Here is a 16,304-nt window from a genome sequence, read left to right as displayed (position 1 = left end):
GACGAATACATGCTACATAACATTACCATTGCTTCTGAAAGTATTTTTTATTTTGCAAAATTACGTTTTTACTTGAATTCTCGTGCTTTTTAAAAAATGAAAATTATAATAAATTCAAAAATAATAAAAACTAGTCCAATCCAAACGGACCCTAGTCTACTGCATTGTTGAAGAAGGCACGTATTTGGAGTAATATAAGGTCCAATAAAAGTTAAAGTTACGGTCAGGTGGATAAGGAACAAATACTATCTGTATTCAAATATTGTGCACAATGTGCTAATAATTATTTCTATCCATGAAATAAATTAACTTAAGCTATAATTCAAATTAAATTATTTTATGTTGCATGTGATTGTGAATTCTTTTTGTTATCAGTATTCTAATTATTTTTTTGTGATATATACATAACTATTGAAAATCAATTCAAAATTTATTTTTAAAAATTCAGCGAAGATATAATTTTTTTATTTTCAAATTTTTTATTAAGTAATTTTATTTATTTTAATATATTTTATTCTTTCAAAACTAATTTTTTTAATAATTCCAAAAAAAAAACCCATGGAAAAAAGTGTAAAAATTATTTTTAAAAACATTATATCATAAAAGATAACTTTTATTTATGGGTCATGATTATTTTACATCAGTATAAATTATACTTAAAATTTTAATCGCTGATCATTTTTATATCTAATGATTCTAATTTATTAGATATACAAGTCATTATATACAAGCAAATTAATGACCAAAATTTAATATAAAATTTTTTATTACACTTACAAGAATAGTCCGCCTCTCTATTTATGTCATGTCCTTTACACTATCTAATTTAGACTTAGAAAATAAGATAATATAATCTTCAACCTCAACATCGACAACACCTTTAATACAAGCTAAATGAAATTTGTGATATATGAACTCAGTGATAAATAAGAAGAGATTAAAAAATAAAATGAAATAAATAATAAATAAATAAATAAATAAAAATAAAAATTGGGAAAGGAGAAATAAGATAAAAGACAAAAAGGAGAAAAAAGAGACAGGGAGATTGAAGAGAAAAAAGACTAAAAAGAAATCATGTGCAACATAGGAATAACAACAAGTTTAACCTTTCACCTTATTTATAACTTTTATTCATTTATAACTTTTCTGCGTTCCGTCCTAATAAGATAATATAATCTTATTATACTAATTATTTATTCCACATCAAATATAGCATAATACATGCTTTTATCATATCATATCTTATCCTTCAAACCATCCCAAATTGTATTTTGCAAAAAGAAAGAGAAAAATGCTCTGATGTGCATGTTGGACTCGCAACTCAATATCCTAGGTTTCACTTAATTCGAATTAGTAATTATTTGAATAGATCTCACAAAATCAGGAGATTTCCATGTTTTTATCATACCATATCCTCCAAACTATCCCAAATTGTACTTTGCAACCAGTAAGTGGAAAGAAAGAGAAAAATGATCTGACTGCATATTGGATTCGCAACTCAATATCCGAGGTTTCACTTCATTTAAATTAGTAATTATTTGAATAGATCTCACAAAATCAGGAGATTTCCAACTAATCCCTATCACGATTGTAATTCCCCCAATCTCCCAATAAATGCAAATAATTATTTTTTGATTTGAATTAGTAATTATTTGGTAGTAATGTACATTTTTCTACGAGCCGTGAGGTGAGAGGAGAGAGCGAACTATTCTTTCCCGTTCACTAAAAAAGAAGAGTAATGTACAATTTTGTTATGAAGTGAACCAAAAAATTTATATCAGCATCATGCAAACGTTATCACGGATAATCAGAAAGATGGCAAGCAATCAGTGTGTGTACAACTAATACATCAAATAAACTTGTACTCATATATATTATGGGTTTATTTTTTCTAAAGTTACTTTAGATAACTTTATCTAATGTTCACCAAAACGACGTCGTTTTAGGACGAAAATCATGGTTGTTTTGTAATTTTAATTTATGTCAAGGATATAATAGTCTTTATCATTCTAATTTTTTAATTTTTCAACCCCAAAACGACGTCGTTTCGATGAACATTAGACAAAATTATCTAAAATAACATTAGATACTTTTTTCCCATATATTATTACTTATGGATTAAATCGTATCGACACGTTAATGAGACGCAAAATTTGTAAATTTTCTTTCCACCAGTTCACTCTATCATTATTGTTATTATTTCTTTTTTGCGTGAGCAAATGGATAATTTTTTTTCATGATATTAAACTAAAAATTGAGGTACAGAAGCAATTAAAGTCAAGTTTAAGCTGAACAAATTCATTACGGATACAAAACTAGATGAGAACGTACGAATCTCATAACTCGGAATTCGACAATTGGCCATTTTCTGTGATAGCTTCCAAGTTCCAGCCTCTGAAAAAAAGAACTAATTAACACAAAAACTATATTGAATCAACCGAGAAAAACTAAATTTACATAGCATTGTCACCTTTCTGTTGCTTCTCTTTTCAATTCTTTTATGTGTGTGTCAAGTGAAGTACACGCAACACTGATGTCTATATTTTTCTGACAGAGCTCCCTCCATTGCATGCACAAAGCATTAAGCTCATATGCGGTATTTTGCTGACAATAGTTTTTTAAAAAAAGCCTTTTAAGTAAAAGGTTAACAGAGTTTTAAAAAATAACAGAAAGAAGGGTGGATAAAAAGTCATTACCTGATGATATTTCCTTTCACGATTTACTTTTTCAATCTTTTCATTTTGTTCCTGAGCTAATTTCTGCATTCTAAAAATAAATAACACAACTATAACCAAGCCATACAAAACATGAACTATGCAGGCAAAGAACAGGTGTTATCAAGCTCAAGCTACATCTTTTTGATGTATTTACAATGGTAAGTAAGATGAATACACACACACACACACATTGACCAGTAAGACAGAGTCTAAAGAACTCACAGGTTCAAATTAACTTGATGAGCAAAGATGATGACTATTGCAAATCAAGTTGTACGAAAAAACAAGTCACTTCAAAGAGAATAATAGTTCCTCATAATTAAAATGAAAGAAAGAAAAATGACAGTACAGCCGTTAAGCAGCCCTTAAAAGATTATTAGTAAATTTAGAGAACTTTGGGCTACGCCTAATGATGCAAATGACAAAGGAGCTACCTATAATATGAAGAAAGGAGTTGGAAAGAGTGTAATTTGGGCAAAGATATCTGTCCCCCCGGCTCTTGGTTTATTGCTGCTGTCTCTATTCCTAGAATGCTATAGGGTAATGTTTGGGGAGTTTGAGAATTCTTTGCTAAGGATCACCATCACCTTTTGGGATTCCTTATTTCATGGGCTTTTATCTATTATCCTTTGATAAGAAGAGGCAATACATAGTCATACCCTATTGTAATCCCCTTTAGTCATAATAGAATAAGTTGTTCTTTTTTTTACTTGCTTCTTTCTGATACTTGCTTATTTACATTCAGACAATCTTCACTCATTTATAAAATAAATTTGACTCTCAGAACATTAATTAAAACTTGCTAAAGCATAAACATATGCATGATAAATACAAGGGTATGGATGCTGTGAAGCACTGAAGTAAGAAATGCTCTAAACTAGAGCTTTACTAAATTTGTTTAAAGTCATTTTAGTGCTACACTTCAAAAAACCTCAGGTAACCAAAATACTGTGGGGAGAACCCAGTCAGACCTGAATATCTATTAATTAGGAACTTGGGGGAAAATGACTCAAGCACATATGAGGCTGTCTGTCTCAAGTATCATCTTTACTAATGAAACATTCATTTATCCACAAAGTCACTGTGTCATGAACCAAATCAACATAAAAGCTTAAGAAGTTTGATAGAGACAAGAAATTGAAATTGGAAAAAAAAAAGATTTTTAAGTGCCAGTCATACGGAACCAAGGGAGGTGTGTCTGTTGATAGAACCTACAATTGCTAACGATGTACAAAGTAAGCAAAAGATGCACAAGCACTGGTGTTACATGCCAGTAGTCAAGAAACCAGATTGATGCAGCATAGGTAACATCTATAGAATTCAACTGTTTATTATTGAACCTTTTCAAATTGTTTCTTTTTAAGAACCAAAAATATTTGTGCCAAAATAATAGCTGCAAAGAAGAAGAAGAATAAGAGACCTTGGACAAGTAATGGATCTTGAAGTACTATTTTTGCGTCCCCGTGACCAAATACACCCACATAAACAAAATCTAAACGTAAACCACATTAATTTCATCAACAAACCTTGACAGGTATACTTCCAATCGTTGGTTGTGCAGTTTCCAGGAATCAGGACCATATTTTAACAACAATTCCAAATTTTCCATCCTGCAGACCAACCAATTAAAACAATTGTAAACACATGGCTGATAGTCTGAATATTAAATTTTTTTATAAACATTTCATTCTGCACGATAGACAGGACTTAAGATAAGATAGAACACCCATTTCAAAGTGCTAGAACACACTAAATAACATGTTCAATGTAAAGAAGAACACTTAGGCTTGAAAATAGGATGATTCTTGATGATAGGGTCAACTGCACTGCAGTTCTTCCTTGTAATTTCGTGGCTCAAATCATACATTTCCGTGCTTGTGATGTTTTAGTATGAATCCCACAATTGACTTTTAACACCAGCACATATATTCCCTTGCATGACAATCTTAAACCTGAGAAAAAATATGGTCTATTTAACATTGCATGCTAGCATACCTCATCATCTGATACTGCAGTAGGCGTTGAGCTCTCTGAAGAGCTTGCTTCCAAGCAGTTTCATCACTCCTTTTATTCACCGGTGGTGTTTCTAACACATATCGCGACCTATCAAGAGAAACGGGAGGCCTTCCAGCTCTTACACGCTCATACTCTCTGGCAATCATTGGGTAGTCCTGGAATTCAGAGAGCACAATCACACTCAGAAATGAACTAGGCCAACACATTCTTCACCAAAACCTATCTTCTGTTTACTGAATTCAAGACCTTCAGCTTATGTCTTTCAACCAATATTTATTTATTTTAAATAAGAGAATATTTTATTAGATTCAGCAAAACAGTGCTATTAGCAAAGTTGCATATTTTTTTTTTAAAAAAAATTATTAGTTAGTTAACCTATTTGGGGAAAACATACAACAAATCAAACAACCTGAGAGCATCATTTCCTGACATGCAAGGTTTCTGAAAAATAAATAAGAGAAATGAAGAAGAAAAACCTAATTTTTTTTTTCCAAATTGTTAATACCTGAAAATTGGACTTGGGAAGAGGAGGCAAATCTTTGAGGAAATCGGTGGGCTTCTTAGAGCTACGGCGCATCTCATCCTCGACGAGACGGTCAACTTCAAGCTTGATCCTGGGGTCAGCGTAGTCGTCGTCAATGTAAGGCAATGCGTCGATGATTTCCGCGTCTGAACTACTTGGCCTACCATAAGACGGTGGAGCTTCCAGCATCAGAACTTCCCCGTTGCTTTGATTCGCCATGGTTGGTCGGTTGCTGCAGAGAGAGATAGTGTTTTCCTCAGCTGGCGCCTGAACTGCAGTTCCGGCGAAAAAGATGTAAGAGGAAGAGAGAAGAATGTCTTGGCCTATTTTATCAACTGCGTCCCTCAAGCCCAAAGCCCAACAGTCCAAATACTTATAATATTAGAAACCGTGTAAGACAAAAAGATTTGAATTTTGGTTAATGTTGGCTTTCCATATTTTGCTTTCAATAAATTTTTTTAGAGAGATGTTACATTTATAATTTCTTTATTATTATTGGGTCAAAATTATTAATTTAATTTTGATCTAACAATAACAAAAATGATTTTACGAGATTATTTGAAAAATCTCCATCAATATTTTAAACGTTTATTCTTATCTTCTCTTGAGTTGCAGACAGGGAAATTCTTTACGATACTACTCTGCTAAATAAGAAAGAAAGAGAAAACAATAACATATATTTGACATTGTTTTCATTGAGGACAAGATAGAAGACATTGCCCTCATAATCACATGACACTTTAGGCTAATTGTTGCAGCTATTTCTTCAATTTTGTTGTATAAGTAGCAACTGAGGAGATCATCTAATTTACCTAAAAAATATATTCTAGACAAATACGAGATTATTCAGCCTAGGCGTACCAAAATCAGTTCTTCACAAAAGTAAGAAAAAGTTTTATCAAAATATATGACAATTTCAGGTGAACTTTTAATATTAGTTTTTTCTTCATGTTAATTCTTCTCGTGATCCTGACATCAAACGGATAAGAAAAATTCGTTTTTTCTTGTCCTTTTTTTAATACAATTTCTTATCCCATTTTTAACATAACTCAGGGCGTGTTTGGTTTAAGGAATATTTTCTATATCCATTCCATATTTATATTAATAATTATAAAAAATATCATCATTTTTGTTTTATTATTATTTTAAAATAATTAAATAAGAAACAATAAAAGTAAATTGTTTTTACCATTTCCTGTACAAATATTTAACACAAAAGAAAATATTTTCGAAATTATAAAGGAAAATAAGAAATGAGAATGGAAAAAGCTTTCTTAAACCAAACTTGCCCCTTTTCCCCCCATGTTCTCATTTTGTTCCCAAACAAAAGCGCAATGAAAAATATTGGACTTGATTGAACAACTCATTGCATAGAAGAGAAGTATGATGTAGAATGTACAAGACCAAACACTGGCATTATTAGAACAACAAGCACTGCATGAATAAAAGAAATGTATGAGATGAGGAAGTGATTTTCCCGTGGGTACAGTACTGATAACAAAACAAACTAGAGTCCTAAATTTATTGCAAAAATCAGTTCTTCCAAACGCCAAGTTAGAGCCAAAGGGGGAGCATAGTGCAAGACTCATTACACTAAAAGGGAAACTTCATACAGAAAAGATGAATGCTAATAATTGAGCTCCTATATCTCTTTTGAACCTCGTTTAAATTTTTGTACATTGTCTTATGCCTTTCATGTAATAAATTTAACCTTTTTGGTTTCTTTCATTTGAAACGTAAATACTAATCACTATGCACTTGGCATATTTGCATAGAGGAGAGTGAAAAAAAGTTCAACCTCTTGTATATTTTTAATGATTAGGATGAACTGATTTTTGCTGGGATCTTCAAGAAGCAAAGGACACATATGTGCAACTTGAGGCACCACTCTGACCAGCGGCAGGCCTGCAGTTACACTTACTCCAAATTTAGCCCCCATCAGCTCCACAACTGTATCCACCACTGCCTTCAGGGATATTTCTACAATGCTCCCAAATTCAGCACTGCGAAAAAAAAAAAGGAGAAATAATTATTTGAGAGATTTATGAAACTCAATAATGAAATAGTATAAGCCATCCTCTGACGTAAACATGTTTAATCTCAAATAAGGAATGGTTTGCTATATATATAATTTTTTTTATTAATAATTGCTTCACAGAATGACGAGTCTTGGTGGAATGAGACCAAGCATTACAATTAACATCAAATATGGACACTAGCAATATAAAAGGCTTGTATGTCATTGGTTAAAGTACTGTCAGTTCCACATATAATTCTGTATAAAGTTTCTGTAACATTTCTGTACACTTAGGATTTTCCTTCTCAAATAGGTTTTCAACATTGTCAACTAGTGGATCAGTCACCCTCACGTTACAAGCAGAGAGTTCATGCACACGGTTGTCACAGATTTATTGAGTTTCTAGGAGTTTTAATTAACCAATGCATCCAAAACAAAAAATACAAACCTTTGTAATACTGCCCGTGCTTCCATCATAAGTTGTTCAAATTCAGTAACATCAGAAGGGACTGAGTCATCACTGCTGGGGGCTGTGGAATGTGATTTAACATCTGCAGGCATCATATACTTTACCCAGGAATGCGGACTGCTCATGCTCATGAACGTGTTGAGTATCTGGGTGATAGTTTCATGAAGTGTTGTACTGTTGAAGAAACTATCCAACTCCTTTCTGCACATCGAAATTATCTATAGCCCATTTAAAACGACTCTAGAATCTAGATCACTAATCTATAAAATATCTCTAGATTCTATAAATGAAGTCAATACTTCCAAGTTCCATGGTTATCTCTCTCCCTCTCTTTATTCACACCAATTCAAGAGGCCAAGTAAGGCACAATTTTTGGTGAACTATTTTATTGTAGATTAGCTGCAAACGTATATAGGAGGCTGCTCAAATGTTGCATAAATGTATTAATGGTACAGAACTTGGATTTTCACCAAGTTTATTAACTATTCAATATAGATGGTTAAACTGAAAAGAATCGGAAACTCTCTGAGTCTCTCAATTCAGAAACTTAGTCAAAAACAGATTGAAAGGTAGGGAAGTTTCAAAACACACACTTGGCAACAGACAATTCCTATGCCCATTGATAGTTAAATAAATTCCTACAGCCTAAACTGTACACAATTAAGATTGTTCTATATCTTATAGAAAAGGTTAATTTTTTTTATATATATCAGAGACAAAATTTGTAATGAACTAATGATAGATAGATTCATTTCACAAATTGTTAACCTTCGAAATAATAAAAGAAACATCACCCTTTGAGAACTTCTTTTGCTGCCGTCTCCATATCAGAAATCAAGGCAGGCATACCATATTGAAAGAGAAAATCAACACTTCCTAGAAATTTCTGCTGGTCCTCCCTATCAACCACATCTCCACTTTCCTGCACATAGATCAACAGAGAAGAAAAGAAAATACCTTTAAGGTTCAACGTGGCATGTCCTGTGTGAATTTGGTGAAAAATAATTTTTTTATTGAAGTTGAATAAGTACGGTTCTTTTGCAGTTTGAATAAGGAGTAAAAGTCAACCATCGGAGGACAATAGAATCACTCCCTAAAGAATTTGATTGGAAAACTTTGAAATTCTGATCTACCTTGAGATTTGACACATGCGTCACTTCAATTAATTGAGTAGCAAAAGCCTAAATTTTAACTACGGAACCTAGTTTCAAATCCATCTCTTCCCCCCTTGCCCTGGAGTTAAGTTCCTCATCCAAATGCAATCTCAAGATAACAAAAAGAAAACCCACCACACAAAAACAGTAAACAACAAGTAACTAACAGATAATAGTAACTTAGAAATCTGTGAAACCATACTATATGCAAAGAGAACTCTCATACTCAAACAATAGAGTATAAAACTTTAAGGTTCCTCTCAGTTTATCATTAGTGTCCTTTATCAGGAATTTGTGCTCCCAACCATGGTAGTTAAAATTTCGATTTAAATATGCGATTTTACGATTTTACAATTTTTTTTAATCAAAACGATTACATCAAAATTCCAAACGCTTTTACATTTTTACGATTTTTTTTACGTTAGGATTTTACGTTTTATGATTTTTTATCCTCCTTCCGATTTTAGATAAAATCTCGATTTTAACTACCATGCTCCCAACCACTCAGGGAAAACTGTTAAACCTTTCAATATATTCACCAATAATTGGTTTCGATAGCTCTTCTGGCATAATATTTTTCTACCCCAATCACTGAACTGTGATCAATTATCCAATCAGAGGTTTTGCAAATAGTAATCAGAACAACCTAACTGATACCCACAAAAGAGTAGTTAAGCATATTAATTAAATAGTTTGTGTTAGAGAAACTAGTATAAGGTGTTTTGTTGTAAATTCCTCTTTCCTCTACTTACACATTCTATGAACAGACAGAAGACATTAATTCCTTCATGAGAAACCCCTACGGAAATCCCAAAAGCCCAAAGGTCAGGTGTTCTGTTGGGATAGCAGTATTCAACAAGACTAATACTAATGAACATTGTTATGCTGAAGATTCATACACCTAACAAGGCACTGTCTTCTATTATGTGTAAATGGTGTGTTCCGCTAGAGTGGAAAGATCTGCATATGTATTGTCTAGCAGTCAGTTAGATACGGAATAGGTTTTTTTAAGTGCTTGCTGAACCTTGACGCCTTCAAAACTAGGAGTTTTTTTGCATTGATTAAGTACAGAAATTTTTGGTTCTGGCAGGAGAATGAGGAATTTTTGTGGTAATGTGCAATGTCTGCTGTCCTTTGGTGCTTTAAACTGGAGACAAGTCATGCTTTTGGAATGGACCGTGCATGAATTTTTTAAGGAGACACTTTGTAGATTTGCAGAGGCATACATAGGAGAGAGCTTATAGACATTAACAACAGAGGAAATGAATCACAAGAAACAGAACTTGGTGGTGATGCATTGCACTTTCACATGAACTAGCTGTAAATAAGACCAAATAAATCCTAACCACGTGGGAGAGTCATAGGAACCAAGATACTGTAAACCTATTTTATTCAATATATCTCAATGGAACCGCTTCACTGTTACTGATATGAAGATTATTGGATGAAGATTTGTAAAAGAGACTAAAGGAAAACACTCAAAACATATATTTCAGAGATCTGGTCTCTTCATTTTGTTAGGACCCCACCAAGTGAGGTCAGGACTTGGAAGGTGTATACACATAGAAATAAAAGGAGTTAAGTGATGGGGTAGTTAATTAGTTACTTAGTTAGGCTGGTATGCTGTCAGTTAGGCAGTTAAATAGGGAACGCCGTAATTGTAGAGCATTCATTCATTTTGGAAGATCAGCTAACAAAGTCTTAGCCCAGTTGTGAAAGGGAAACCCTTGAGGGATAATCTTTCCCTGTTCATCACTTCAGATTAATACATTCAGATTCCAATTTCTCCTACTCTCTCTCTTTCTACTTTCATTTCTCTATATCTTGCCTTCTTTTTGGGATTTTTACTTTTGCAAACCTAACACATTTCCTACCCCCTATTCACATCTTTCTTGTCCCTCCCCTCCTTCTCCTTCTAATCCTCCTTGCCCGTAATAGATTATATTTCATTCATTCTATCACCCTGTCGCGTGTGCATATAGTTACTTGGAGTCGAGTTGTCTTTCTCTGCTCATGTGGGGTGTTAATCTCATGCTTTACCTTCCTTTTCTACCTATAATAGGCCTTGGCAATAGTAGGTGCACTAACGGAGTGCATCTAGATATTATATCCATGACACCATGGATTCTTCATATTACTTATATATCCAAAGTATGCAAATTATACACAACACCTAAGTAATAGACATGAAAACTCACCATATGTAAAAAGAAAAGAAAAAATAAGAAAGAGAGTTGTCCTTACCATTGAATTAGAGCTTCCAAGCCTTCGTGCAGTATCAATATACAGATGCCTTCCTAGTATATTGACTTGAACTTTTGTATATAAGCTAAGCATTGTTGTTGCCCATACTGACAATGCCATTCTTGTAAAACCTAGGGTAAAAGAAATTGCACAGAAGTATGTTTATTTCTAAATCCTTATTGATTTTTGCAACCGGATAAAATTACATAGTGATGAAGCTACAGGTATAATAAATGTGGAAGCCAAGACCAGATTCATACTTAGAATTTCGAGTCGACCCCATAAATCTAGTTTCTCTGATAGTGTTAAAGTGTTTGGCTGACCCTTTCCTTGTATTAGCCTCTCAAGAAGCTGAGAAAGATCCAACTCTTCAGCTATCCGACAACTTAAGTTGTGCATAGCATGAGGCAATGTTATTGTATCAGAAATTCTCTGAATATTCTCAAAGTGAGCTTGCATCCTATCATTGTCAATTGAAAAGAAGAGGCATGCCATTAGCTTTCCTGGTTTATAGATGAGAGGTATGAAATTTATGATCACAGAAAACATATATATCAATCCATCTATCTATCTAGTCTATATAAACATGAAGCATTGAAGGTGGACATTTCACTTAACTGAGCCTTCACAAGCTCCTCACTTTCCCTCTGAGCTGCAAGTTCTCTCTCAAGTTCATGGAGCCTATGCCTGTGAGCACCATAAAGCTTATACAAACAATAGCCACTTCCTAAAACACCAACGGTAAGGAAAATCTTCCTCCTATGCCGCCTCCACAAATCCCTAACACACGGTAACAAAAGAAGTTAACAAAAAGCCCCCAAAATAATGCAGGAATGCATAGAGAACAATGACAGAGAAGCAGCCAATTAAAGAAAGAAACCAAGTGTCTCGCCATTTTGTTTACAGACGAATAATAGAAAACAACTCATGTTATAAAATCGACACAAGTTTACAATTTTATTAAAAAAAATGAAATTGCGTGTCGAAACATTAAGCAAAGAAGGAGAAATGAAGTTGAAACAAACGAATCAAAGAGACACCCAGATAAAGGATGACATCAAAGTTCGAAACTTTACCTCACAGAAAGCATTTTGATGATACTAGGAAGACCGAAAATCCGTTACCATGGCTTGGCTTAAAAATCTGCTTTACGGTTGAAAGGGAACAATAGAAAGAAGAAAGTGGGAAGAATCAGTGAAGGTTAGCTACGAACAAGAAGAAAGAAAACATTGGAATACACAACTCAAGTGGGGTGGGCACAGACACAGACACAAAAGATGAAGAAAAGGGCTCCAAGTAAGTGACTTAGGTACCGGAACCTTGAAATTTCGGAATTGAATCAACATAAAATGTATGTATACCCAAAAAAACAAAAAATTAAAAAAAATATATATCAAATTGTAGTAAAATACATACGGGAAAAATATAAAAGGAAACCGGAGACGAAAAAATATGATTAAAACTTCAACCAGAAGGGAAAAATGCGTGGCAGCAGTGTGTTTGCTGATATCATTAGTTTACAAGCACGTTTGGATCCAGGTTCAACCGAATAACATCAATAAGTTTTATGGTTGGCTTAATAAAATTGAAATCAAATATAATTTTAACTTGTTTGTTTTAATCCAATATGATAATTATATAAAGGGTTCACTTTTTCTGTAGTTACGATAAATTAGTTACTGCAGATAAATTATCTGCGGTAAACCTAATATGATGTTATTTTGGGACGGAAATTATGGTGTTTTTGTAATTATAATTTATTTGAGAGTTATTATCTATGATGCACGAACACGAACACGGGACACGACACGCCGACACGTTAATTCTAAAAAATGTCATATTGGGACACGTTGGGACACGTTTTGATATTAAATAAATTTTTTAATATATATAATATGATTTATATTTAATACATATAAGAGTCCATAATAAGTCATGTAACCAATTAAATATTTAAATTTCATAACATAAATATAAATAATTTTTCGTAGTTTGTTGATTTTTAATGTCAAATTTTATAACAGAAAAAAATTAATTTATAAATTATTTCTTTTATATTTAGTTAATAAAATAAAATTAAGATTTAAAAAAAATAAAAAAAACGTGTCCGAGCGTGTCTCTAAATGTTGACCGCGTGTCCCCAAATGTTGATCGCGTGTCGGACGCTTGTCCGAACGCGTCGGACATGTGTCCGTGTAACGGAGGTTATTATAGTCTTTATAATTATAATAATTTAATTTTTCAATTTCAGAGTTATTATAATTATAATGATTTAATTTTTCAATCCCAAAATAACGTAGTTTTGGAAGTAAATGCAAATAACTTATCTGCATTAACTGCATAAATATTATTCTGTTATATAAATTCGAAACTATAATAATTTTTAAGTTTTTTTTTTTAATTTCATTTGAATATTATTTTAAGGGGGAAGGATATTGTGACAAACAAGTTGTGTTACTACCAATCAATCTCACCGTTAGATCGATTATGTGGATCCAACGGTTATATTTATTTCCATCTTTGTATAGTCATGATTTCCATATAAAGTTGGAAATAAATATAACCGTTGGATCAACATAATCGATCTAACGGTGAGATTGATTAGTAATAACATGGTAGTAACACAACTTGATTGTTACAATATCATTCCCTTATTTTTTAAAGGAAAAAAGTGTGTATCATTTTAAAGGATACAGTTGTGTCATCTTAAGTGAGAGAAAATGATAAATCATGAGAGAGAAAGTGGAGAAATATTTTTTAAAGATGTGGGTTCAAACTCTTAATGAGAGTGAAAAGAGCTAAGATGTGTTATTTAAAATGACATAATGACACACATTTTCTACTTTTTAAAATTAGGTCAGTCATTAATTAATAAAGATATTGAATTGTCGTTAAAAGTTATCAGGATTGGGCTAAAATAGTTGGACGGGTAACAAGGCCCAGAAAATGAGATCACATTTCTAAAAACCCTAATCGACACTATATATTGTTATCTTCAGCAAGTGAAAACCTCTCACAAACAAACCCTAAAAACTGCACAGAGAGAGAACAAGAATAAAGAGAGAGAGAGAGAGAAATGGCAGAGGGTCTTGTTCTTCGCGGCACGATGCGTGCACACACCGATGTGGTCACCGCAATCGCCACTCCGATTGATAACTCAGACATGATAGTGACAGCATCGCGTGACAAATCCATCATTCTTTGGCAGCTCACTAAGGAAGACAAGACCTACGGCGTCCCTCGCCGCCGCCTCACCGGTCACTCACACTTCGTTCAGGACGTCGTTCTCTCATCCGACGGCCAGTTCGCTCTCTCCGGCTCATGGGACGGTGAGCTCCGCCTTTGGGACCTCAACGCCGGCACCTCCGCACGCCGCTTCGTCGGTCACACAAAGGACGTGCTCTCCGTTGCGTTCTCCATCGACAACCGTCAGATCGTGTCGGCGTCTCGTGACCGCACGATCAAGCTGTGGAATACCCTTGGTGAGTGCAAGTACACCATTCAGGATGGAGATGCACATTCCGATTGGGTTAGCTGTGTCCGATTCAGCCCTAGCACTCTTCAGCCAACTATTGTTTCTGCTTCTTGGGATCGCACTGTTAAAGTTTGGAACTTGAGCAATTGCAAGCTGAGGAACACACTTGCTGGACACTCTGGCTATGTTAACACTGTTGCTGTTTCACCTGATGGTTCACTATGTGCCAGTGGTGGCAAAGATGGTGTTATTCTGCTGTGGGATTTGGCTGAGGGAAAGAGGTTGTATTCTCTTGATGCTGGTTCCATTATCCATTCTCTTTGCTTTAGTCCCAACAGGTACTGGCTCTGTGCTGCCACTGAACAGAGCATTAAGATCTGGGATTTGGAGAGTAAGAGTATTGTTGAGGATTTGAAGGTTGACCTCAAGACTGAAGCTGATGCCATTTCAGGTGGCGGCAACACTACCAAGAAGAAGGTAATTGTTTTTTATTTTTTCCTTTCAAATTTTTTTGTTGATTTGTAATTGTTGGTTACTATTGTTTAATTGGCTCATCGATTAGCTTTTTCATTTATTATATTGTTTCTATAAGATTGGATGATTTTACTTTCCATTTTAATTTTAACTGTTATCGAGTTGTGATGTTTTGAACAAACTTCAATTATATAAGTTAATGGATATATATTTTCTTAGTTATGCTTGTTAGAGTGGTTCGAATCTTGTTGAAGCAGGAGGTGATGCAGAATTGATGTTTGCTTTGTAGTTTAGCCATTTTTTTTAATTGTATTCTGGAAATTATTGTTTGAGTAAGAGTCTTGTTATTTATTATATTAGAATGGTTTATGCTTTAAGTTTGTTCCAATTTTCACTGAAGGGATGTTGCTTTTGCCCCCTGCCCCCTATTGAATTGTCTTCTTTGAAAGATTGTAACTTTCATTTTATTCGTATCCTGTTCTCAGTCAAGGGGATGATCATGTCCTGGACCTTCCGCTAGTCTTATCATGCTATAATGTAGGATATGGATATGTTGGTCTTCACATTGTATGATACTATGACAAATAATTTTGCCTGATGAGATGTGTTCGTCATTTGAGGACTTCGACCTGTTTTTTGTTTATTTGTTTTGCTCCCTAAAATGTGTTCATTCATTTGTTGTTTCCTTGGCACTGCCTTACAGGTTATCTACTGTACAAGCTTGAACTGGAGTGCAGATGGAAGCACTTTGTTTAGTGGCTATACTGATGGTGTGGTCAGAGTTTGGGCAATTGGACGTTATTAGGAAAGCTTATCAATAATTTTCGATGCGAATCTGTTTTTGATTTTTGAGACAAAGCTAGTTACTGTTTCACCCTAGAACTGTTAAAAAGTTTTTTAGGTTGTTGATTGCCGAATCAATGGCTTTGTGGCCTTTTATTTGTTTTAAAATGCTCGCTTTGGTTATTACTTATTTGTATGGATATTTCAACATCTTGTCTTTGTTCATCTCTAAGTTACAAATATTATCTTTACCTTGATTATAGTGGAGATAATCCACCCATCATAATGACGTGATTGATAATCCGCCCCGCTAAGTCGCCTACTTTCTTATTTTCTTTTTCTTTTAAAAAATGACGTTTTATTTTTATTCTTAATTTTTTTTCAAAACATTGCATGTCATTCATAATATTTTTATTTATTTTAATTGCTTAA

General features: G+C 33.7%; 3 protein-coding genes across 3 annotated transcripts; 1 reads left to right on the top strand and 2 right to left on the bottom strand.

Annotated features, from left to right (window-relative positions):
- Positions 1-2,208: 2,208 nt before the first annotated feature.
- On the bottom strand, positions 2,209-5,588 carry LOC133303613 (pre-mRNA-splicing factor SPF27 homolog). Its single transcript, XM_061503541.1, has 6 exons — positions 5,239-5,588; positions 4,713-4,888; positions 4,244-4,327; positions 2,697-2,766; positions 2,471-2,604; positions 2,209-2,394 (listed from the first exon to the last, which is right to left on the bottom strand). The coding sequence occupies exons 1-6, from the start codon at positions 5,473-5,475 to the stop codon at positions 2,337-2,339; spliced, it is 759 nt and encodes a 252-aa protein (XP_061359525.1). The 5' UTR covers positions 5,476-5,588; the 3' UTR covers positions 2,209-2,336.
- Positions 5,589-6,694: 1,106 nt separating this feature from the next.
- On the bottom strand, positions 6,695-12,450 carry LOC133303612 (peroxisome biogenesis protein 3-2-like). The gene is made up of 7 exons (XM_061503540.1): positions 12,217-12,450; positions 11,759-11,920; positions 11,401-11,600; positions 11,141-11,271; positions 8,537-8,664; positions 7,722-7,943; positions 6,695-7,259 (listed from the first exon to the last, which is right to left on the bottom strand). The coding sequence occupies exons 1-7, from the start codon at positions 12,228-12,230 to the stop codon at positions 7,007-7,009; spliced, it is 1,110 nt and encodes a 369-aa protein (XP_061359524.1). The 5' UTR covers positions 12,231-12,450; the 3' UTR covers positions 6,695-7,006.
- Positions 12,451-14,145: 1,695 nt separating this feature from the next.
- LOC133303605 (small ribosomal subunit protein RACK1) lies at positions 14,146-16,091 on the top strand. Its single transcript, XM_061503530.1, has 2 exons — positions 14,146-15,092; positions 15,793-16,091. Exons 1-2 carry the CDS (start codon positions 14,217-14,219, stop codon positions 15,892-15,894), a joined length of 978 nt encoding a protein of 325 aa, XP_061359514.1. The 5' UTR covers positions 14,146-14,216; the 3' UTR covers positions 15,895-16,091.
- The last annotated feature ends 213 nt before the right edge of the window (positions 16,092-16,304 follow it).

This window comes from Gastrolobium bilobum, unplaced genomic scaffold (assembly GCF_033153095.1).
Source record: "Gastrolobium bilobum isolate Gb01-03AN ecotype WA unplaced genomic scaffold, APGP_CSIRO_Gbil_v1 utg7684, whole genome shotgun sequence".
Taxonomy (NCBI): Eukaryota; Viridiplantae; Streptophyta; class Magnoliopsida; order Fabales; family Fabaceae; genus Gastrolobium; species Gastrolobium bilobum.
This window is presented reverse-complemented; position numbering and strand designations above follow the sequence as displayed.

Coding starts and splice junctions, on each gene's coding strand:
- LOC133303612 (XM_061503540.1), bottom strand. Junction 8,665..11,140: donor TTGGAAGCTCTAATTCAATG/GTAAGGACAACT, acceptor ATCTATGTGCAG/GAAAGTGGAGATGTGGTTGA. Junction 7,944..8,536: donor GCAAAAGAAGTTCTCAAAGG/GTGATGTTTCTT, acceptor TTCGATGTGCAG/AAAGGAGTTGGATAGTTTCT.
- LOC133303613 (XM_061503541.1), bottom strand. CDS start 5,475: ATGGCGAATCAAAGCAACGGGGAAGTTCTGATGCTGGAAGCTCCACCG. Junction 2,767..4,243: donor TTGGAAGTATACCTGTCAAG/GTTTGTTGATGA, acceptor ATTTATTTTTAG/AATGCAGAAATTAGCTCAGG. Junction 2,395..2,470: donor AAAAGAGAAGCAACAGAAAG/GTGACAATGCTA, acceptor TCTTTTTTTCAG/AGGCTGGAACTTGGAAGCTA.
- LOC133303605 (XM_061503530.1), top strand. CDS start 14,217: ATGGCAGAGGGTCTTGTTCTTCGCGGCACGATGCGTGCACACACCGAT. Junction 15,093..15,792: donor GCAACACTACCAAGAAGAAG/GTAATTGTTTTT, acceptor ACTGCCTTACAG/GTTATCTACTGTACAAGCTT.